General features: G+C 37.4%; 1 protein-coding gene across 1 annotated transcript in view; it reads left to right on the forward strand.

Annotated features, from left to right (window-relative positions):
• MMS22L (MMS22 like, DNA repair protein) overlaps positions 1-23,948 on the forward strand; it is a gene marked incomplete at both ends in the record, with an annotated part of 92,635 nt that overhangs the window by 11,729 nt on the left and 56,958 nt on the right. The window contains 7 exons of the mRNA XM_084262541.1: positions 775-905; positions 4,832-4,945; positions 7,095-7,274; positions 13,243-13,305; positions 19,921-20,040; positions 20,460-20,686; positions 23,068-23,577. Of these exons, the coding sequence (XP_084118667.1) occupies positions 775-905; positions 4,832-4,945; positions 7,095-7,274; positions 13,243-13,305; positions 19,921-20,040; positions 20,460-20,686; positions 23,068-23,577 (1,345 nt within the window). The remainder of the gene's footprint in view (positions 1-774; positions 906-4,831; positions 4,946-7,094; positions 7,275-13,242; positions 13,306-19,920; positions 20,041-20,459; positions 20,687-23,067; positions 23,578-23,948) is intronic.

Below are 23,948 nucleotides of genomic sequence, written 5' to 3' on the forward strand. Positions count from 1 at the left end.
GAAAGCTTGTGCTTTTTAACAACAAAATTTACTAGTCCAGCACTAGTATCTTTGCATATATTATCTTGCCTTGTATTCTTATATGCCCTGTAGAATTTTTCAGATTCTCATTCTGTGAAGTATGCTGAGTAGAAACTTCACGCTGCTGAGACCAGTGGCAGGATAGTGGGTTTGGGGCTTCGCCCTGCATTTCCAAGAATAAACTATAGGTTCATTCTACATATCTTCTGTTCCACTCACATCAAGGGAGTTGTACTGAGGAAAAGCTTGTGGGATAAGATCTTACAGGCTCTTAACTTTACCATTTTATCTGTTAATGTCTACAAATGCTCAAGCTGGAATATGATCGTGCCAGCTTTTTACATCAACACATCCAAAGGAAAGTGTTAGACCTCTCCAGAATTGTTTGTCATCAACTTGCATATCTGCAAAACATGTCATGATTTCAGAACATGCGCACTGGCATGTGACAAAGAGGAACTTGCAGATAAATAAATCTTTATTCCACTGCAAAAACCGTGCCAATAAAAGGCTGTACAGCGCCAAACAATTTTACTGTCGAACAGAATAATACCAGAGTTTAATGTAATAATGAAGGGACTGTCTTCAACTTAGAATGGATGAACTTTCCCAAATGAATTTGTAAAAGAAAATTACATACAACTCAACAAACCGATTCTAAAATACATAAAATAGAAAAACATTTTCCTGTCTTTTTATGTTCATACAGTCAAACGCAGGACTAAATATGTCTAATTTTCTTTTGTATTTTAGGGCAAGTTGTATATGCTAACCATTTCATAAATCTAACCGGAGAGAATTTAACCAGTACCAGTTTATTTGAAACACACTGCGAAAATCTCATATCTGATTTAATAATCTTGTCAATCAACAAGTATACAAAGGTAACTTTTTCCTTTATATAGGACATAGGCAGTTAGAAACTTCTATTAGGAACCATATGAGTTGGATATTGCACCAATGCATAGATGACTTCTTACTGCTAAATTTTAAATGTTATGTATGGCTTTATATCTCCATGTTTTAAAGAGTGTTATTTGTTAGGAGCTCAAATTGTGTTATATTTATTCATGACCATCTGGCAGTTGAATGAGAGAGTAATATTGAAATGCACCGTGTACAGAGCAGAAGTGAGTGCCACACTTCCCAAGTTCAGTGTTCCAGGTTTAATGCCAAACATGGCACAGTCTAAAAGGTTTAGAGCTATAGATGCAAAAAAAGTCTTTTCAAACTCTCTCAACAGGAACAAAAAGAGAATAACTGTAATCCTGGCAGTAAGCTAACTGGACACTCACAGAATGTCATATTGCAGTTTATTGTTGCACTGTTCCTGCTTCTGCAACCTCATCTTTCTGTTACAGCGCTTTTACATTTGCAGAGGGAAAACTTGTCCTTCTCTTTCCCTTCCTTTTTCTTTCCTTCTATAGCTGCAGCATTTTTCTCACTTGTTTTGAGCACTCTGTGGCTAGAAAGCTGTAATAGTTCCATAAAACAGCTAGTGCAAGAGCTGTATAATCTTTGACTGTGTCATCGTGAAACCTGCTTTAGGTGGGTACGTGTGATCTGGGAATGCAGGACTCAACTCTGAGAATAAGTGTCAGTGACCACTGTATAATTTATGTTTTCCTATTATAAAGACGTGAAAAATGAAGTTTTCCTTCTTTTGTGTTACTGCTTGGGGTGGGGGGAAAGGCTACACTAGCATTTGATAACCGTTCTTTTAAACGGTCTTTCTGTAGAGAACACTGTTACCTTTTAAAATCAGTTTTGATCTATTAAATTATCAGATAATACTGGAACTTCCTCTCCTGTCAAAAGGCACATAGATGAGAGTAGATTTTTTTTTTAAAGGAAGATTCAAATGCTATCTGTTGACCATTGTGCTTGATGGTAGGCTTTGAAATGTCAGATGATAAAATGACAGATTATCCTACTTCCACAAAACCATGTTACAAAGGGAGAAGGTTGTTTTGCCACTGTTTTTTCTTCAGTTCTCCCTAGGCTTGGACCACACAGCTTGAACGAGTTCTGTTTGAGATTAATTTCTGAAGTGGAGCTTGTGCTTGAACTGGATAACGCCTCTTCAGCTGGTGCCTTCTCTTGCATGCATTCAGTGCTCTAATCCAGTAATGGAAACAGCGCCCCTTAAAATTGTTAAAAACACAACTGATACCCATAATAGATGACACTGTCAGCTCATCATTAAAACACATCATTAAGCTTCTGGCTGAGAATATTCTGAAGTATAGCTCTTAACATTTGTGGATATTCTTGGAAGGAGGGACATAAACTCTAATCCGCTAAACTCATATTTTTAGATCGGTTTCTTGGACAGCTCTTGTACAAAGATGCTTGACTTGGATCATGTAGTGAGCCCATTGTGTTTTGAGATGCATTTGGCACAGAAATGCATAACCTTGGATATCCTTTTTCTATTCTCAGCAGTATATCTCTGGCACCAGAGCTCTATTGTCCCAGCAGTGCCACAATTTAAAGTTATGACCATTCTTACCAAGGTACTGAACTTGGGATGTTGCAAGAGGAAATCCATACTGTCTCTTAAGAAAACATTGTCGTGTTTATCTGTAGTCTAACCAGTATCTAAATGGTGTCTTGCTTTGGTACTTCATTCTGGATGGATACTGCATATCTCCTGCAGAAGAGATCCTGCTGTCTTCTAGAAGAGCACAGTAGTAGATGCAAGTAGTAGCTGAAGAAACCTAGTTGCTGCAAGAACGTGTACTCCATGTAAAAGGCCTAAAGCTCTCATTTATAAGTCTGTGTACCTGATAATTCCATAAAATCCCCCAGTGTTACAGCCAATCTGCAATAAGTAGACTGCTACTTTTGGAGGAATCTGGTTTGCTCTTTGGTGTTGAGTAATAACCACAGTATTTTTGAGGTGCTTCAGTTTTGGAAGTTAAATATTGAATTTTTCAATGAACATTGGTGGTCACACTATTTATTCTCAAGATCATTTTTATATAAGATTAATTCAGGTTGTTGAGAGATTCCTATATCAAATCTTTAACTAAAAGCATAGGCATGTGGAAAGCTAAACAGCATATATGGAACTTCAATAGCAGAATTATGTTAAATATTTTACTCTTGATCTCATGCTGTTCTTAAATCAATTGTTAGGGTCCAGGGCAGTTTCATAGGGTAAGCAACGTTCTTTGTAGAGAGAGAAGAGAAAAAATAAAAACGTGTGACACTTTTAAATACGTATAAATATGTATGATTAATTTTTTGCTGTTTAAACCTGATTTGGAGCTGCATGAAAAAAGTTGTTGTGAGCACACTATTTTAAAGGTGGATGATAAATAAAAAGTCTGTGTCTTTATAGAATATTAAACAGATTTGAAACTATAGGTGATAAATTTACTTGCTCTTTTAATTGTGAGTGGTTTTCAGTCATTCACTCCCTCTTCTGTTGTATCTGTTTCACACTGCTACTGCTGTCACTTGCATTGTGTATTTTTATTTAATTTTCAATTTATGCTGTTAAGTCTCCAAATCCAGAAATTATTTTAAACAGCTGTGATTCAAGAGTAGCTGCGCATGAATGGATCAGGAAGTGCACGAGGACTTAAAAATCCAGGATTCACCTCAGATCTAGGTGTCTAGGACTTAGTTGGCTAAACTAGTCACCCCAGGTTACTTCTATTTTCAGAGGAGGATAGTAGCAGTTCTTTCTCTTGCAGTGAGTTACATGGTTAGTTTCTCTAGGTGCCCGTTCCCCTCTCATTTGCTTTAGAAGGGTGTAGGTTGAATATTCAAACTTGTACTCAATTTATCCCTAAACAGTTAGTATAAGCTGCTTTGTCTTGCTTCTCTTTCTGTGTTTTTGCCACTGTGCCCTTGATGAAGGTAAAATGTTTTGAAATAGGCTGTTTAAGGATAGCTTTTCTCACTTTTTACCACCTCTGAATACAGTTCAGTGGATTCATAGGCCCTAAGACAGAGCAAGTCACGTTTTGTCTATCCTGTGATTATTTTGCATGCCGTACTGGTAGGTCTTAAAAACATTAAAGCATACAGAGAATTTTTATGTATTTAGCACTTCCTTTTGCTGTTTTGCTTATTTTGTTTCACAATTCAGGAAATGTAAAACTGAAAGATGAATCACAAGAAGACTGCTTTGCATTTGAAATGCATCAGTCTGAGTGAATTTTGTTAAATATGGAATAGTAATCAAATAACGTACATGACTTGAAATATGCTGTTTTCTGCATATTAAAAGAATGCCTTGCAGTAAATTTACTGAAAAGCAGATTTTGTGAAATGTTGTGGGAACATTAACATCCTCATGCCAACAAAAACATATTCTTCTAGCATTATGCCTAGTCATTAAAGACTTTTTAGTTAAAAATAACAACAATAATAGCTATTAAATCACTTTAAAACATTTTTTTTATCTTCCTGAGAATATAAAGAAAATCTAATCAATCATTTTCTCTTTTCCTTCCTGTCAGGCAATGAATCAGTATTGTGATTCCTTTTTGTTTAGGCCTCAGAAACCCATTTTCATTTGATTAAATAATGTTTGAAAGTGGCTCAGAGGGAACTAAGAAAGAGCACAACCTGTAACTTATGTAGAATTAAGAAACAACCTTTCTTGTTCAAGAGATATATTTTGGATATTAATAATATAATGAACTTTCCAATATGTAATTTTAGCTGTATTGTTTAACTGCAAAAAAAACCCCACAACCCCAAACAACCAAAACCAGAGAAAAATATTGGTGCCTGAAATGCAATTCCAAAAATAACACTTCCCTGAATAGTTATATTACATATTCTCTTTCAGGTGAGACCTTCTGAGGCTCTTACTACTCACCATTATCCTTGTACCTGCATTAAGGAATTATGGATTCTACTTATTCATCTGCTGGACCACAGAAATAAAGGGTCTCACACAGAGGTAATGGAAGAATAGAGTTCCATATGCATGTATGTTACATAGTAATGGAGTTGGCAAATGTTCCCAGTTTGCCACAATTGCACTGGTTCACAAAGCTGATGATAGAACTGAATTTCCTATTTGCTTTAGTAGGACTGTATGCTAAGTATGACACTGATGTCCTGAATGTGCTTCAAGCCCTGACTACGTTTGTTTTTACTGTTTGGTTTTGACTAAGCATGTTGATAAGGAGTTTTCCTTGTGCTAAGGAAGGCAGTGGAACAGACTGAAAGTTTTGTGGTAGAACAAAAGGAAAGAAAGAGCTTTTACCCACTTTTAAAAACATGTTGTTATTTGCCATTTATGTTTTATGTGATGCAATTATTTTATGCATCTCCAGACAGGTACAGTCAGACCAATGATCCACCTAGCCCATGTTTTTGTCACTGTTACCCTGTACAAGAACAATCTGGTTTATATTTTTGAATCTTGTAGTTCCTGACTGCTTTTGATGCTCCCTTTATACTTTTGTTGGAAAGTGATAAGCCACTACACGTACAAGTAAGACTTTATATGCCTCTTCAGGTTGGGGTTTTTTTTTGTTTGTTGTTTTTTGTGGCACCTTCTGCCTCTTCTAGGCTGAAGCAGCTTACTGTATTCAGGCATCTGTTTTACAGGTGTCATTCTCTACCTGTGGTCATCTTTGACACCGTCCTCTGAACCTTTTTCCATACTACTACTACTCTTTCAAATGGCAGAGTACCAGGTTTGCATGCAGTATTCAGAGTATAGGTTAGATGGCCATATGTCTTCATACATTGCATAATGACATTTTCTATTTTGTACTTTTCCTTTGATAATTTTTTTAGTGTTTTGATTTTTCTTGACTGCTGCTTAGAGTGAGCTGATGTTTCTCTGGGTGAATATTAAGAAGTGTTAAAATCCTTTGAAAGTTTTCTGAAATAGTCTTTATAAAAACCAAAGCTGCCATCTGCACAATGAGTACTGTTCACTTAGTGCAGAACGAAGTACTTCTTAGCCCCAGCTGACAGCTGAGCACCCTGCAGCCGTTTGTTCATTCCTCCCACTCTGCAGTGGGATGCAGAGGAGAACCAGAAGAAAAATGTCAAACTCTTGGGTTTGAATAAGGATAGTTCATGGAGACAGCGAAGGAAGAGGAAAATAGCAACAGTAATACTTGTAACAGAACATACAAAGCAGGTGATAATGCAATGCAATTTGCTCACCACCCAGAAGCTCATGCCCAGCCCATCCCCAAGTAGTGATCCCTTCTCTCAGCCCCCTTCCTACTCCCTTTATATATCCCTCCTCCCTCTCCCCTCTGCATATGGAGCATGACATCATATGGTATTGAATATCTCCTTGGCTAGTCTGGGGTCAGCTGTCCTGGCTCTGTTCCCTACGGCTTTTTGTGAGGAGTAACTCTATCCCAGTGGAAAACCAGGGTATTCACAGTAGAGTGCTTGTGCTGATAATTAGTTACTGAGCATTTCACTAGCACTTTGAAGTGTAAGTTCAGATCAGGACACAGCGCTGAGGTAGGTGAAATACAGTTGCAAAGATGTCCCAGAGAGTTTCTGTATCGTCAGGGAAGACAGACACAAGCTGTAAGGAGAAGTAATACTGTGGTTTAGACAGTGATCTGAGCCAAAGAGAATTTATCAGTTTGTCAGTGCTAGAACAGACTTGGAACAGAACAGGGGATTTGAACCTTAGTTTGCTGTATGTCACACTGATTCTCTACTATCTACTGCTCTGTTCTTGGTTAGATTAGTATGGTGTTAACTTCTTCAAGCATATGTTATAAAAAGTCTTCATTAAAGAACGGTTGTGTCTGTCACGTGAATGTTGGTGTGCTCGTCCCATCCACACACTGTCATTCCATCGGCTTGTAACTTTGCCTGTGAATATCCCACCATGTTCTTCCTTGTGACCAAAGCTTGTCCTTTCACATGGCTTTCTACTGGCGTTTGCAGGAGGACATTCTAAAGTAGCTCCATGTTTTATCTGGTAATATTGAATACTGTTTTTTTGTTCTTTTCTTTAAATGGCTGTCATCTTGTTTATTCTTTATAAAAACAAATTAGTCAATAAGACAGTATTGTACAGAAAATTGTTGATGCAGGTTAACTTTTGCATTTTTCTACAGTGTTTCTGGAGCTTGGTGAACAAAACTCTGAAGAATGTCTTTGAAAGGTCAAGTAGTTCTGAAAAGGTGCCTGGTTTTGAAACAATTCAGTGCAAAGACCCATTGAGTTTTACCTGGTGGGTTGTTACTCATCTGGCATCACTCTACCAGTTTGACCGGAACGGATATGTAGATGAAAAGGTGGGTATCCTTTTTTCTAAATACCTTAAAAGTGTTTATAATTTATTTAGGATTTTTACTTTTAGGAATTTTTAGGAATTTAACTTTGCTTGGTTACTTTTGTTGACAGGAAACAATGTTGTAATACAAGAATTTTCACACTCCTTAAAAGGAGTCTTTACGGTTGATGATGGTAATGTGTACTTTCTCCAAGTGAGTAAGCATTCCAGGAGTTCCTGATGTATTCATGTTTTACATGAGATAGTCAGTGTACAACTGTATTAAGGAAACTCTAAATATACCAACTTGTTAGAGGCACATATACTTAATGATGTAGAATGTGTTTGAAGATAAACACTTCACTGTGTGTCTTGTTTTGGGAGCGGAAGATTGTATATTGTACTGTAGGAAGTATAAACCTCAAACACTGACTGTGTAATTGTTAATGCCACTCTTCTTTAAAAATGGTTGTTCAGCTCTGGATAAATTCCAGTCTGTCTAGCTGCATTCCTTTTTCATCACAACCATAGCATGATGAGGTGTATATTTGTGTAGACAGCTTAATTTTCTGTGTTTGTGTGCTACCAATAGACACTATCTGATAATGAATTCAAGTTTCAGTTTAGGAAGTTCTGGCACTAAGTTGCAAGGCGTTTGTTTTTAGAAGGTGGCCGTACATTTTCCTCTTGGCTTGAGCAGACCAGTCTCTGATTAATCAGGTTCTTGTCTGTGAATCTCATCTTGAGGGATTTGACATTGCTACACGTTCCGTAATGGGTCTCGATGAGACCTCTGCGTGCCATTCCTGCACCTGTAAGGTGTATGTAGGACCACACTTGGTTCTGATTCATCAGATTCCTTCATGGATCTCACTGCCATTTTCTGTACTTACGGGGTTAAGTAAACCCTGACCCTTCCTTCAGTGCTTTACTTTGAGGTTCATCCTGTCTCATTTCTTGAGGAGGAAATAGGGACTTGGTGAGGCAGTTCATCCATTTTGAGCAGCATGAAAATTTCTAATTTTTCTTTTAATTAACTCTAGAAGTAGTTGACTAGAAGCCAGAGAGGCAGCTGAAGACACAGAAATCAATTTTTGTTTGGAGTTTTTTTGTTTGGTTTTGTTTGGCTGTTTTTTGTGGGCTTTTTGGTTTTGTTTTTGTTTTTTGTCTGATAAGTGTTCTTGACACTAGGGAGAATCAGGTTTTGCCATCTCATGTCATCTGTCCTTCTTCTCTTTAATCTTTTGCTTCACTGTAGTTGTGTGTGTGTTTGGGGGTTTTTGTGTTTAGTTAGGGCTTTTTTCCCCACATCAGCTGGATTGCTTATATTTGCTAGTTTGCCAGGCATCAGCTATGTATATTTCTTCCACAAATTTGCCCTAATTATCCTTTCTTGTGTAGTGTCTTTTATTATTTGTAGTTTAATACTGTGTCTTAGAAATGGAAAGGTCATGCTTTTTCTGTTAAAATCTTACCATGATTTGCTGTCCTGATGCAGGATGAAAGGTTAAAATCTTGAAACATGTTTGTGAACTGCAGATCTGTAACAAGAGTCTGATCACATCAGTTCATCATTTTTGTTTTGATAACCTAAACCCTCTCCTCCCTTCATCTTTAGATCTCTAAAAGCATCAGTGTATAAACAGAGGAATGAAACGTTGAAACGTTGAACCTCTGTGAATGCTTATAATCCTAAGTAAAAATTAGACTTTCTAATATAAGTAAGAATTGCTTTCATTGATTTTTTTTCATCTTGCAAATTCTCTAATTTGTCAAAAACCAAAATATTGGGAAAGTGTGGTAACTGAGTACTTGAATACTCAGTTGAAAAACTCGTGACTAGAGGCCTTGAATGTGGAATGCTTCTGCTGCTTGTGTGTTGACAGATCCTTTAGGATCCTATGGCAGGATGCTCGTTATTGCAAGATTCAGTCTTTTCTAATGATACCATGGCAAAACAAAGCAACTTTTTACACTGTATGAGAGTGTAAGATTGCAGACCATTTCTGATTGTTACACCAAAGGTTGTCTCAAGCTTCCCTCGCTTCTGCTCTGTTACTACTGTAGTAGTACTGTGCTGTGAGAGAGCATGACAGTCCACAGTGTATTACAGAGGAACATTGGGAAGATAGAATTACTACACTCCCTGCTTATTAGAGGAACTTAGATGGAGAGAGAAGGTTATTCCCAGGTCGAATACAGAAACTAGTGTAAAGCAGACATTTATCTTGGGTTTCTTATATTTTATGCCTTAATCAAAATGCAGTGATACTGTTTACTTTGATCATTGGATTTTTTTTTCCTGTCTCTCATACTGATACATACTACGTATTTAGCCTCATGAGAGATTATTTTTTTGCCTCAGGCACTATATTATTTAAATAAGCCAAACAGATGTAGAATGGAAGAAAGGATTCCTGATACTCTTATTTTTAAGTAGGGTTCTGAGATGCAGTGACAGGAAGTGACTTGCCCAAGATTAAATAATATTTTTTCCTTAGAGCCCACCTGGGACAAGAGAATTTCCAAGGCTCGATTAGTAAATCATGAGACCATCCTGTACGTGTTCTTCTTAATGCTTCCTGTAGTCTTTATGTTCAAACTGTTAGCTGTGCTTCACATTTCTCTGAGTGTTAGTCCAGGCATCCCTGTTCTCTTAAGTGCCATGGGGGTTTACAAAACATCTATCAGTAACACCAGTGCCTTTTCACATACCACAAGAACATAATCTGTCATAGATAGTCGATAGTAACCATTTCTTTAGGTTTTTCTGGCATCATCCCTTGCTCCTCCTTGAATTACAGCCTCACATGCTCTTTGAACATTGTAAGATAAAGTAGTCTGTGATAGAAATTTGTGAAGTCATTGGAATTACGTCAGGGCTCAATGTAGTCCTGTCCTGTTGGTTAAACATCAGATGCGATCACTTCATGACGTGTACTTTCTCTTTAATTAACTGTGATCAGAGGGGTGATGTGTCATAATGATGGTTATTCATGTGCTCTATAGCAAAAGCTGCCTCTAAGCCTATGTCATCTGTGGAAGATTTTCAAATTTTTAATGTGGTCTGCATGGCCTTGAGGTTATTATGAAAGCTTTTAAAATTCTAAATAGGTTTCAGACTTGCTTCTTTGTATTTTTCCCCTTCAGCTCATATAACATAATTCCAAATATGCAATGATTCACATATACTGAATATATATTTCATACACATGAAACAATTTATTGAAATTAAAAAATTTGGCCAGGTTTCCTAGAGACTCTGTTCTGAGGGATGTACAGTACGTGTCTCTTTCCATGATCCCACATTTAGGTCCCACTTCACTCTTCTAAAAGGCAGGATTTGTACATTTAAAAACCAAATGGGACCTGATGAGAAAATTTGCTACTTAACATTGCAGGGGTCAATTTCAATATACTGTGGGTTAGGGAAATAGAGCCAGAATTACTTGGGGCTAAGAATTTTTGCTTTTGAATAATCAAAAATGACTACATGGCAAGATATGCAAACATGGACTGCCAGCTGAGAAGCTGAGTATGACTCTTCCAGGTAGTCAGCTGTTAGTCTTTGCAAAAGTTTCTCAGTGAGAACCCAGAGGGTCTCAGCTCAAGTTTTTGGATTTAACAGTACTCTTATGTACTGTATGGTCTTAAAGTTGATTTTAAGACTCTTAGGGGCGGAGAGAGGATGTTGTAAGCCAGCAGGTTTGGAGTAAGAGATGTAAATTCTACAAGGTCTCTAACAAGGATGGATTGTAAACAGATGTCATGCCATGTTGCCTGTTAGGCATGTAAATTTAGTGGGATTTGAATGAAACAAGTCTTTTAAAATATAGAGACAATTGAGGCTAAAAAAGAGTGCAGCAGGTGGTTGGTGTAATTTTTTTTTTTCCCAAGTTTGGACTGGACCTGGGTTCTTGTAGTCAATTCCAGTTGGTGTCAGGAGTTTGCCCTAGATTATTCTAGGATCTTGTAAGGTGATCAGCATACTACAACTGAGGTGGAACTTATAAACACCTTTTGTACAAATCATGTGTCCTTGGAGTGTTAAATGCATTTTCTGAGCAGGCTGATACAGACATTCAGAGGTCTCAGAGCCATTTGGTATGACTCTTTTAATGTCTACTCACCTGTGATAAAACTGGATTTTGAGTAGTTGGTTACCTTTACTTGGAGTCTGCAGTAGGACCATGCCAGTTTGTAGGTATTCACATACCACCAAGCTCTAAAGTACAGCAATCAAAATGAAAATTTGCCACAAATACTAACTAGAACTGTCTGGGAGTGCTGATTGTGCACTTCCTGGGTTTTGCTCATTATCAAAGTGTTGCCCTTACTCCTTGGCTGCTTGTTGATGCAGTGGCCTTTCCTTTTGACAGGATGCTAACGCTGGTTTCATGATAAAAAGACTTTTACATCAATAACAGCTTAGGAAGTCCTGTTTCCCACCCTAGGGATGATGTGCCCTCTGCTGTTCTGGCACAATTATTTGTGTCCATATTCTATAACCTAGGTCAGGCCCTCCTCCCTTTCTTGTTGCTTTTTTCCTTCCCCCCCCCCCCCCCCTTCCTAAAGCTCTGGGTAGGTTCACTGATCTGGTTCACAGTATGTCCCACAGACAGAAGTACCAGAACAACTGAGCAGTGGGGTGCTACAGCTGTGAGGGCAGGAAGAGCAGCTGGCAGGATGAGGAGGAAGCAGTGGGAGCTCCTTAATTGATACTGCTTGAGCTCCTGAATCGTGAAATTGCAGCTTTAGAGTAACTTTGCAGATCTGTCCTTTCATTCTTGTTTTGTAAACAGTCTACAGACTGTGACTGGCTACCATTGGAAAGCTTTCAGTATTCTCTTTTTCTTGTGTAAAAATGTAAAGCAACCAAGCAGTCAAATTGTGTTACAGAAGTATTAGTGCATCTTTTTAAAGAGTTCATCTTTAAAATTCTCTTGGTACTCTCTGGAGGTCTGTGTGGAATTGTCACCATCTCAGAGCGTTAAGTAGTATAGTCAGCAGCAGAGGAACATGGGACACGATGGTGTTGCTACTGGAAAGTACCTATACTTCAATTACCAAAGCATAAGATGCTCTTTATTGTAAGCTCCATACAAATATATAAAGGACAGAATAATTTACAAGGCTTAATAGTTGTGGTAGTGGAGGGAATGAGTAAAGCAGGATGATGTTGAAAGTACTGTGTTCACGTCTCTAGTTACCTAAACAAGACAAGCTATATACATAGTTAAGTGTAAGAGATGATTTTTATACATTCTAAAACTGTAAATATGTTGGCTTGGTTGCTTTTTATTTTTCTCTTGGTAAATTGCCTTAGTTGTGAAATCTTCTACCCTTTTCTTTGCTTTTTCTGAATATATATTTTTCTCTTCTGTTTTAATACACATTGCTGTGCAACTCTCTTACTTCATTAGCATGGTCTAGTTAATTCAGATGGTTAGTCATCTCTCTTCCCAAGCTGAAGAATATGAGTTAAGGCCATAATTAACATACTCTGTATTTTTTCTGTCTTTTTTTACTATCTTGTCAACTCATTATCAAATTGTCAAAAAAAGTCCTTAATATTTGACCTGGGAGAAAAAAGTTACAAGGTGTTTAATAAATAAAAGTGAGATTGTCCCTTTTCTTCCTCCTTACCCCTTTTTACAGAATGTTAAATAAAGGAATTGAGACATACTAACTGCTTGTACTAATGCCTGAACGTTTTCCTTCTTTACTGAAAGTGAAGATTGGGATTGCAAGTGAGTCACTTAAACCAGTTTAAATTGCATACTCTTGTTTTCAGCTCTTTATTTGTTTCTGAGGCCTAATTTTTACAACAGATAACAATAACTTTAATGAAACAAAAAAAGAAATTTGTTTTCAGTGATAACTACAATATGCTGTCATGCAATGAAATACTTTTGGAAGTCTCTTGCCTGCTTATTTTCCTGTCATTACGCCTCAACTGCTATTTCATGTTGATGCTCATTATTTTTCAGAAACAGAAGGAATCCAATTGGAAATTTGTGGAGGAACTCCTTAAAAAGTCCACTGATGCACAAGTAAGTGTGTAAAGGAAGAAAGAACGAACAAGGAAAGTGTCAGGGATGCTTTCAGGGAAAGACAGTGCATGAAACAAAGTCCAACTACCAAGTGTATTTTTGGAATTCTAGTGTTTTTATCACAGGCAAATGAACATCCTTGACGTAGCTGAACTATGGCAGTTTACAGTTCCCTCCTTGTTAGCAGTTAGACTTGCTTTAAAGTGGTTGTGCTTGATGCTAAATTGTCAGATAAAGGAAAAAGATAATCATCCTGGAAGGGTAGGTATATGGCTACTCAGACAAGATGTATTCAGAATAAGAACTGGATGCTTAGAAAATGTAAACCAGATACTGAATGTAAGGATATCAAGTTGAGGAGACATGATGAGGGAGATAGTCAGTTGCATTGAAAATTCAGCTATATCCTCATCACAGCGGGAAGGTGACTTGCCTTGCTGAGCAATTTGTCTTACAGGCTTGAATCAAACTCTTACTGATAAGGTTCTAGTTTCTGAGCACTCATTTCATACCTTATCATTTTTCTTTCTGCAGAACTGTTAATGCAATGCTTCATGGCCCAGAGGTCAGAATTGACCTCTTTTTAAAATGCTTTTAAATATGCTGTTCATCATGTTTTTAAATATGTTACATTGCAGCTCTGTAAATTTCTTCTGAAGTTGCACGGAACAAATTGCAAATGCTGTATCAGCAACACCTATAAAATAAATTCTTTAATTTGTGTGTGCTTAAGACAAGAATAAACATTTATCTTTTTATTTGGTGTAGGGTGAAATTAAAAAAAAGGTCTTGCAAAGTTCTTTTGTAGAAAGCAGAATAGGAATCAGTTCTTTTTTTATTATTACTGCCTTGCTCATATAGTAGCACCAGCTGTGGTTGAAGCTGGAGCGCAGAACATTGTTTGTTAACTCCAGTTTTTACAAGATTTTTTGTTGTTGTTAGGATAGTTGAAATAATAGGTATTAAAAAGTAGAAAAATAATGCTATTTATAAACATTTGTTTACGTAGTCCTTCTGCTTATAAGGTTAACTCTTTTTGAATGATTTCACTGTATATAACTGAATCACACACTGTGCATATACATTAAAACTACAGTGAGGATATCACTTATTTGGATATTAGGAAGAGGTTCTTTACTGAGAGAGTGGTTGGGCACTGGATCAGGCTCCCCAGGGAAGTGGTCATGGGCCTGAGCTTGACTGAGTTCAAGAAGCATCTGGATGATGCACTCAGTCCCATGCTCTGACTTGGCTGTCCCTGTGTGGAGCCAGGAGTTGGACTTGATACTTAAGGATCCCTTCCAACTCAGGAGATACTATGATTCTATGACTGCATGCTTACCATTCTTTGAGAGAAGAGGCATAAAACCTGTGAGTAGCTCATTAACCACCTCACTCTGTTGCATCTTGTGTATTTCAGTAACCCGAGAAACAGTAGGAAGACACTTGTGGTTTTTTTCTAAATATTCCTCTCTTTTTGTGTATGTTTACTATTTTGAACGAAGAGTACTCTGAAGTTGAATATATGTAAAATATAGAGCTGACTGATGCTTCTGCTAAATATGGAATTGTAGACAGTTTAGAAAGGCAGTTATGTGCTCGGGTTCAGATGATGTGAATGAGTCAATCGTGACACAATAGTATGAGGCAAATACCTGGTTTAATTTCCAAAGGCAGCTGTTGTTGGACAAACTCTCATTTGCCAAGGATATTTTTGCAACCATTACCAACTATCTAAGGAACAATCTCCTTAGTTTACTACTAAAGTTTACTAAAAGTTTACTACTTTATATTTAATTTTTTCATTGTTTTTTCCTCGCATTGTGGAGTTAGCTGCTTGTAGGAAACGCTCCTTGGAGAGCATTAGTCCCTATTTGTGTTTGCACAAGTGCACAGAAGTACTTCCTCTAGAAAGGAGACTTTCTTTTACCTGTATACATCTCCATCTCCTCTGTTGATCCGTCAACTTTGTGTGGCCACTCTTACCTTTTATCTTATCCTTTTGTATCTCTGTATTTTTGACCCCAGAGAATGTAGGAATGCAAAGCATAATGAGATATCAAGAAGCCAATAATGAAATGGAACATGAAGAAACAGGAAAAAGCACAAGGGCATGTACAGCTCTTTGAATGAACAGCAGGACAGTATTGATGATACTACCCACACACTTGTCTTGAGTTTGGTAGTAAATCCTACCAGAGCCGTCCTTTGCAGCATATACCCTCTGTTATCTATACTAGAGATACGCAGTAATAGCTGTTAGGAGAAATGATAGTACCAAAACTCGACTTGCAGGAAAGGCCAGGAATTGGTGCTTAGAAACTTCATTTTTAATTATATGAGAGCATAAAAACATATCATATTTAGTACATAGTATGTCAGTCAACCTTATAACCCATTTGTGTTTGTTGTTACCTAACTTCAAAAGCAAAAAGACTATACATGTATGTTCAGAAGGAGCACAGGTCTATGCAAAGGATAGGGAGGGAAATGGAGTTTAAATCAAATATGCAAAGTTTTGTGTGTTCAAAAGCATCTGAAACAAGTGCAGATCATACATCTGTACTGTAAATTGATAATCCCTCTCCTACCAGTAACTGTTAATGTCTCTTCATGTGAGCTTCAATTTCTGTGTTGTGAAAAGATTATTTAATAGCTGTTGTTGCAGACATGGATTTTGAGAAGGGAGCATCATGAAAATAGAGAAGAGAATGGTCATGCTTGAATCACCAGAAGCTGCAGTTAGCTTTAACATGTCCTAATCCATAGCTGTCACATAAGGATGCAAAAATGACTAACCAGTGTTAAACCTGCAGCATTTTGGTAGTTGCAGTAAAACTGTTGAGTTTAGTGAACCCCAGCACAGAGAGGGCAACAGAAAACCTGAGCTTGAGGGTGATAAAGACTTCCTGAGGAAGATGTCCTGTGTCTCCATGGAGGTGGCAGAAGGGTGTTTCAGTGCCCCGTTTCCAGGTAGGAACTCCTTCTTTATAAGGTTATAGGCAGCCTGCTTCTGAGCAAGGGAAAGATGTGAAGGTACTGTAGAGGTTATGGAACCAGTGGAGATAGGAAATCACAGAATATTAGAATGCTTTGGATTGGAAGGGAGCTTACAGACCATCTAGTTCCAAGCCCCCTTCCATGGGCAGGGACACTCTACTAGCCCAGGTTGCCCAAAGCCCCATCCAACCTGGCCTTGAACACTGCCAGTGAAGAGGCAGCCACAGCTTCTCTGAGCAGCCTGTGCCAGGGCCTCACCATCCTCATAGTAAAGAATTTCTTCCCGGTATCTAATCTAAAGCTACCCTCCCTTAGTTTAAACCCATTACCCCTTGCCCTGTCACTACACTCCCTCATAAAGAGTCCCTCTCTGGGTTTCCCATAGGCCCCTTTAGGTACTGCAAGGGGGGTATTTGAGTATCTGTATTTGTGAGCTGTAAGCAAAGCTCACAGTGAAGCAAGAATGGACACCTGGGCAAGTGTAGAATGGTGCTTCCTTGGACATATCCTTTCAGCTTCAAACAGTTGACAGACTGGTGAGTTTCTCAGCCAGAAACTTTTTTTTTTTTTAAGTAATTCTTGATGGATAGGGTTGAAGACAATTTGTGTGAAAGATCTCCCATCTGTATCACAAAAAAGGACTTTTATGGGGAAACTAGTTACACGGAGTATTCCCTGCTTCTGTTGCGGTTTGGATTTCTGTTACTGGGCTAACTACAAATGCAGAGCTGGTTTACTGTTCTATTTGTAGTCCAAAATGAAAATTGTTGTACTAGGAATATTAAAATAGCTGTATTTGTATACCAGGCAACATCAAACTAACTAAATCTATGAATTGTCAGTATAAGATGAATTTGTTTTTACAGTGTATTGCGAGTGAGAATCAAAAGCTTTTTTGTTCGTGAGAGCTAACAGCAGTCTGCCTTATTAGCCTTCTCTCATTCTGGAAAATGAAGGCTTTGTATTGTTTCGTATTTGCCTCAATTTTGTTATACCTTCACTATATTTTTTTGCTTAATTCTACTCTGAAAGAGATACAGAAGTATTTGTTGGAGTTCTAGGAAACCAATTTTGTTACTACAGTAGGAGGTCATAAGAGAAAAATGTTGTGCTTAGATAGTACTATCATTTTGATAGTATCTGGTGTTCCTTCCTTCTGCGATAAATTAAAAGCTGACTACCTCAAGAGTTGTGATAGTATTTCCAGCAGTGCAAAAGACCATTTTAAGCAAAAGAGCAATGAGAGAATCTATTAATCCCAGGGATATTTGAAGTCTGGAGGACTCTTTCATATTACATTTAAGATCAAGCCTTCAGGACTATCTTGGTTGTGGAAACTGTTCTAAAACTATTGTTGAACAGATAAATAATAGCTGAAATTGAAGCTGCTCACAATACCATGTTTATTGTTGAATGAATTTAACTGAAGCAGTCCTTGTTTGTTGAATTAGATCCTAAACATAATCCTATGCACAAATTACAGCTTTAAGACCAAGGATTCTCTTTCTGAATGGTGTGTGTTTTGGTTTGATTCTGGGGGGGGCGGGGTTTATGTCTTTCATAACTGGTTAGATCAATTGAGAAATAGATATGTTTAGCTGCAGTTTTTTGGTCTATATTAAAGCTTTTGCTTTCATTCGTTAAAAATAGCAGCAGTTGAAAATAACTGTTTCTGTCCCTTGTTTTTTGTAAGATTGTTATTTTGGGAAGACTGCTGATTTAATAGTTATGTCATCTATAAAAACAGTACTTGAGGATCACCATTCGTTTGTGGGTATTTTTGTTATATTTGAGCTATTATTCTGTACATCTGTTAATGATTCTCTGTTGAAGGGTTTCTTTTCTATTTCAGTGAGTTTCGTATGTTGTTAGACATAACTTGAATAAATAACCTATGTCAACTGAAAATGCCCTTTCACTTTTTAAGTTGGTTTAGAAGTACATCACTTCAGAAGCCATATGCCCTCATTGGTAGAAGAAGAGAAGGTAGACATGGTTAGAAGTTACTGTAGATGGTTGGTGTAATTATTTACAGTATTCTGATAAAGTCTAGGAAATAATGTTTTCCACATGAACTTATATTAATGCATTGGAACTCATTTGTGTAGCATTGAACAGAAAAAATCCACAGCTGTAAGACATAGTAAGCCATAGGAGATAGCACTAATAGCACTGTGGGTTAGAGCAGAAGTCCTGCTCTTCAAGTAACAGGTACCTAATGAATGACTATTTTAAATGAACAACAGGAAACAAACAACCCCCAAACAAATTCCAACACAACCTAATGCTCTCTTTTTCTATTACCTGACATTAATTATATACATATATATATATATTTAAGAGTTTCTTGGGCAAGAGTGAGCTTGGAACATAATTTAGGACCTATCACTGTAACTAGAACTAAAGGGGATAGCTTCCCAACATTTATCTAAGACCCTTCTTGGGGCTAGATTTTGAGTCATAAAACTCATCCTGTATCTCTTATTTTTTTTTTACCCCATTTATTTCTCTTTAGCTTACTTTATGGAGTTAGAAATTCATGGTCTGTGTATTGTTTAGATATATTTGAAAGCTAGAAGTAGGTCAGGGATTTCTCTTGTCACCGAACAAGTTTGCTGCTATCCCAGAGACATGTTACTTACATGTGTAAAAGTGTTCCTTTAGGACAGCTACACACAAACTGGTCTTCTAAACCAATTTCGTAGTGGAGACGACAAAGCCCTTCCAGGGCTTCTTATCCTGTACTTAGCATCCTGAAGTAGGTATCTAAAATAGACTGGGTTAAACACATGGTTAGCATCTGAGCATGGAGTTCCCAACATTCGAGCTCCGATGCAAGTCCAGTTTTGCTGATATAAGAAGCTCTCAGTATCCCACTGTTACAACCTGAGTGCTTCACTGTCTTCTAATTATTTGGAATTTCCTGTGTTGTGAAAAGATGATTTAATAGCTTTGTGTGCAAAATTTGAAACTGATGAATACCAAAAAGTGTAGTGTGGGAAGGTTTTTGTTTGTGTCCCCCACCATTTAATGTTCAGAGACTTATTTTTCCTTGATTTATAGTCACCTGGGATGTTAGCAGTATAGCCATGTTGTAGAGGTTTGAGAAGGAACATGATTCAGAAAGAAATAACCTCCTGTTTGGAATACTATAATGAGAACCATGAGCTCTTGGGTAGTTGCACCTTCCTTCTGTATCAGTGGTGAATTAGCTTTCTTTCTGACCTTCAGTAGAGAAGGGCTTAAGCATTCAGTTGACTCATGCATTCAGTGCAGCTAATGCCTGTTTACTGTTTTGTGAGGTTCTGTCCCATGCAGTGATATTTTCAAGTTAGGCTCACTGTATTGAGGTGGCTGTTACCACGTGTTTACAACTCTGTGGATGGCTGAAATGGTGCGGGAGGCACTGTTATGTTGGCTGGGTTGGAGGATGCAATTGTCAGCTTTTATCTTCTGGTTTATTGCTCATATGAGCAAATGCATTTACTCAACATTATATAATTAAAAATAGTTTTTATTTTAGGCAATTACTCTTAATATTCTGGTAGTATTGGGTTTATGTATAGACAAGGTGATGCTCTCCTCCTACAATAAACTTTTCATTCCCTTTTCAAGACTGGTGTGTTAGAGGAACACTTACGAATGCATCTTCAGTGCTGTTTGACTTTGTGTAGTTTCTGGGACTTGAACCTATCTATTACCACCATACTCTGGGATTATTACAGCAAGAACCTGGTAAGTAGATAAATTTAAAAAAAGTAGGATTGCATGTGTAGAATTCTAAATTCTTAACAATTAATCCTGATTCTCCCCTAGCCCAGCTTGGTCACAATATGTCTGTAAAACTGTCTGGTCACTGAAAGTATCCTTCAATTTGCTATATTCATGTAAAAATCATGTTTAAATATGTGTTACAATCCATTATGTTATGTCACAATAGAATTAATTAAAAAAATATTTTCACTCTTATTTTTCATCAGGACTCCTGAGTTTAAGATCCTGTAAAAACACTTTGCACATAGTTAGAATACACTTTTTTCCCCCAAGTTGTGTTAGGAACACACCTTTTGTTTGTGTGAAGGACTTCATCTTACTGCCTTTGAAATAATAGCGTTTATTGTAACTTATCTTCTCTGTTTTCATTATTCCTGTAGAACAGTTGCTTTACTGTTCCCTGGCTTGGTCTGAAGGATCTGGCAAATGTTGCTAAAACTTCTTTGTCGATGCTTGAGATGGTGAAAAGTTGCTGTTGTGAACAGCAGATCCCCGACCTGTACAAGTCCAGCAACAGTTACTTCATTTTTCTCAGCATCTTGGCACGGATGATGAACAAGGAGGCAGAGAGCAGTGGCATGCAACCTTGGAAACAAATTAAAGGACGGTATGTCCACTATTTAGTTTGTCTCCTGTTGGAAGAGTTCTGGTCAGTCAGGTCATGTAACCCATCCAGCCACAGACCAAAGCAGGGGGATACTGTGCTCAGGACAGGGTAAAGGGGATGAGGTATGTAGGGTGATTCATAGTTTGAAGAAGGCAGTTGGTCCCTGAAGTTTCTGTTGCCAGCTGAGGCAATGACAGGGTCCAAGAAGCACCTTGGCATCCATAGCCTGTGATGATTTACTTCATCCCACAGGCCAGGAATTTGGTACACTGGCAACCTGTGTAGTGGTACAAATCTACTGCCAGACAGGGAATGTAATTACAGAGCAGAAATGCTGTTTGAACTGCGTGAGCCATGTGTTGTCCAAGTACCTGCAGACTGGCTCTTGCTAGGCCTGCGATTTCATCTATAGTTCTATTTGCTTTTTCATGGTTTCTAAAATTTCCCACTATTTTTTTTTTCCCCAAGGGTTCTAATTTTTTATTTAATTTTGAAACATACTGATTAAAAGGTATGGTCAGTCATTATATAAAAAACCCATGAAATATATATACTCAAAATCAAATTCTGATGTTTTATATACTTAATTAATCCTTAAAAATTTAGTAATGAGATGGTACTGATCATTAAAAAGATGCTAACAGTTAAAATATTTTTTTCATTAGACATAGAGGATTCAGAGTTAATTTTGTTGTGGGTTTTAAAAAAATTTAATTTCATATTAATAACATTTTTATTAAGCATTGATAAAATATTTTTGTATGCCAGTACTTAATGCATAAAGATTTCACAAGTGTATGTAGACATTGCAAAGTTATGTGGTATGTTTTTTCCAAGAAGGAATGGTTATCTTTGCTATCAGAAAGGGAAAATAAGTCTGATGTCTCTGTGTGCTTTGTGAGTTGTTATAGTCAGTACAGTTCAGGGTTAGAAATTCCTACGATTACATAGAAACAAATATGTTATCAGATGCTGAATCTGTGTCTTGCTTTAGTTATTAATTCTAATTAGCCTGCTCTGTTTTTACTGAAAACAAGTAATACTTAGATTTTTGTGCTCGTATAGCTTGTTACTTTCTCTGATTTAAGAGGGGAAATAATAATACACAGCACACACTGTGTCAGTCTACTCAACCAGTATTCATCATTTCTACCTTGAATAAATCAATTACACAAGTAGCAAAATTTAACAGCCTACAGCTATGATTTTGGGATGAATTCTGTTTTCAGCAGCTAACCAAGCATTAATTGATGCATGAAGAACGTAAATGCCTGTCAGTAGTAATTTACTACTAAATAACATTAATTGGATTTGCTGTAATTTTTGGTGGCTAGATTTGATAACCTCAGCAACCATTTCCAACTATTTTTCCAGGGGACAGAATAGGAAAACAGCATTTATGGATGTTTACTGCATGTGGAACTTACTTTAATTTAAAGGTCGAGCCTATACCTGAGGTTTTAACACAGAAATCGAAGTTAAACAAACCATTTTCATCTTACTTCTCTCTTGTCAGAATGGTGACAGTTATTGAAAAGTCCAGTTATTGAAAAGATTTCTGCTTTTTGCCAATCCCTTTAAAGTTGCAAAGTAGCAGTGCTTTAGCTACATAGAACTTGAGCACTGTTGTAATAAGCAATACAGCTTAAAGTTTCTTAACATCTTGCTAAAGGGAGGTTTTCCTCCCAGATGCTTTAGTTTCCCTGTTTTCTCTCAAACCCGTAGTCCACAGTCCATGCAATAGGTGTGCAGTACAGGTGGGTACAAACATTGGCAAAGCACTGTAGAGAAAAAGAGCTTTCCATTAGAAATCTTCCTTTTCCTTCCCCAGTGATGGTTATGTAGGTGAGCCTTTGATTGCAGCAGCTGTCAGAGTATAAACTTAAGAATAGAAATCAGTAGCTAAAGGAAGGAGGTTCCCTAGTCTTTCTGCCACCTGGAAATAATGGAGTTTCAGGAAAGTAGTTGTACAGGAATTGTTTGCTCTTGAGAGATGCCACTTTAACAGCAAATCACTTCCTTTCCTAGCTGCCCTCATGGGCTAAGTTTGACTGATCTGAAGGCATGATATACAGGACACTCATCACAGATAAAGTAGAGAGCATTTGCTCATAATGTTGTGCTCAACTTTGTGCTTGAGGTTCGGCGGTTACCTGGGTTTGAAAACTCTTAGTATGTACCTTGTATTAGGAGCAGAAAATGAAATTGCATATTTGTTCCAGTAGCCAATTGAAGAGGACAGGAAAAAGAAGATATTTAAAATAAGTGCAAACTAAAAGTGTGAAAATACAATTTTAGTTTGTCAAGCATAGAAAAGTGTACAAAACTTTCTTTTTCTTGTTTTTTTTTTTTTTTTGATTGGTTGTTTTTTTTTAATGTAGAATTTACTCCAAGTTCCATCGGAGAAGAATGCAGGAGCTGACAGAAGTGGGGCTGCAGAACTTTTTTAATCTGTTCCTCATGCTAGCAATTGTTGCAGAGACAGAAGACATAGTGAGTCGAGTGGTGGATCTTTTGGATTTCCTGACTCCGTCCTCCATCACCATGTCTCGGAGAGCTCTAATCTGGAGAGGTCATTTTGCTTTCCTTTTGATTTATGTTGAGAAGAACATGGACATTAGTGTCCTAGCAGAGAAACTCTCAGATGCTTTCCGTGAGAAGGCAAAGGAGTTCTTAGTAACCAAAAATGACTACACACAGAAACAAAATCTCTGGACTCTACTTTCAACCTACATTGATGGTGTCCAAGAAGTTTTTGAGACCAGCTGCTACTTGAGCCTTTCTGAGGAAAAGTTGCTAAACGATGGCTTTACTATGCTGCTGCCTGCTTGTCGAGGAGCTGAGCTGAGTATGGTCCTAAATTTTCTTCAGGTTGTCCTAGCCAGACTTCGGTAAGTTATTTATTGTGTATATAGACTGGCATGTTGTTTATCTGTTCAGGGTTAAACTGTAGTTCATATTAATTTCTAACTGAAGTAGAGTAAAAGGAAAGAGAAATCTCTGGAGGGCTGTGAATGGTATGTTAAATTTCAAACCCCACTATTACTTCACTGCATTTAGAATTGTAGAAAGTTCCCTTAAACATTAGGTTTCCTGAAACCTAATGTTTCAAGACATTAGGTTTTACATCCCTGATATTTTGTTATAAATTAGTGGCTCTGTAGAAAGTCATTCAGTTGCTATTATTTCAAACAATACCATCTTTCTTTGGGCACTGGAAATCTCAATATTATTACCTGTACTAAATTACTCAATTTAGGAG

Source organism: Gallinula chloropus (assembly GCF_964237585.1).
Source record: "Gallinula chloropus genome assembly, chromosome: 3".
In the NCBI taxonomy this organism is placed as follows: domain Eukaryota; kingdom Metazoa; phylum Chordata; class Aves; order Gruiformes; family Rallidae; genus Gallinula; species Gallinula chloropus.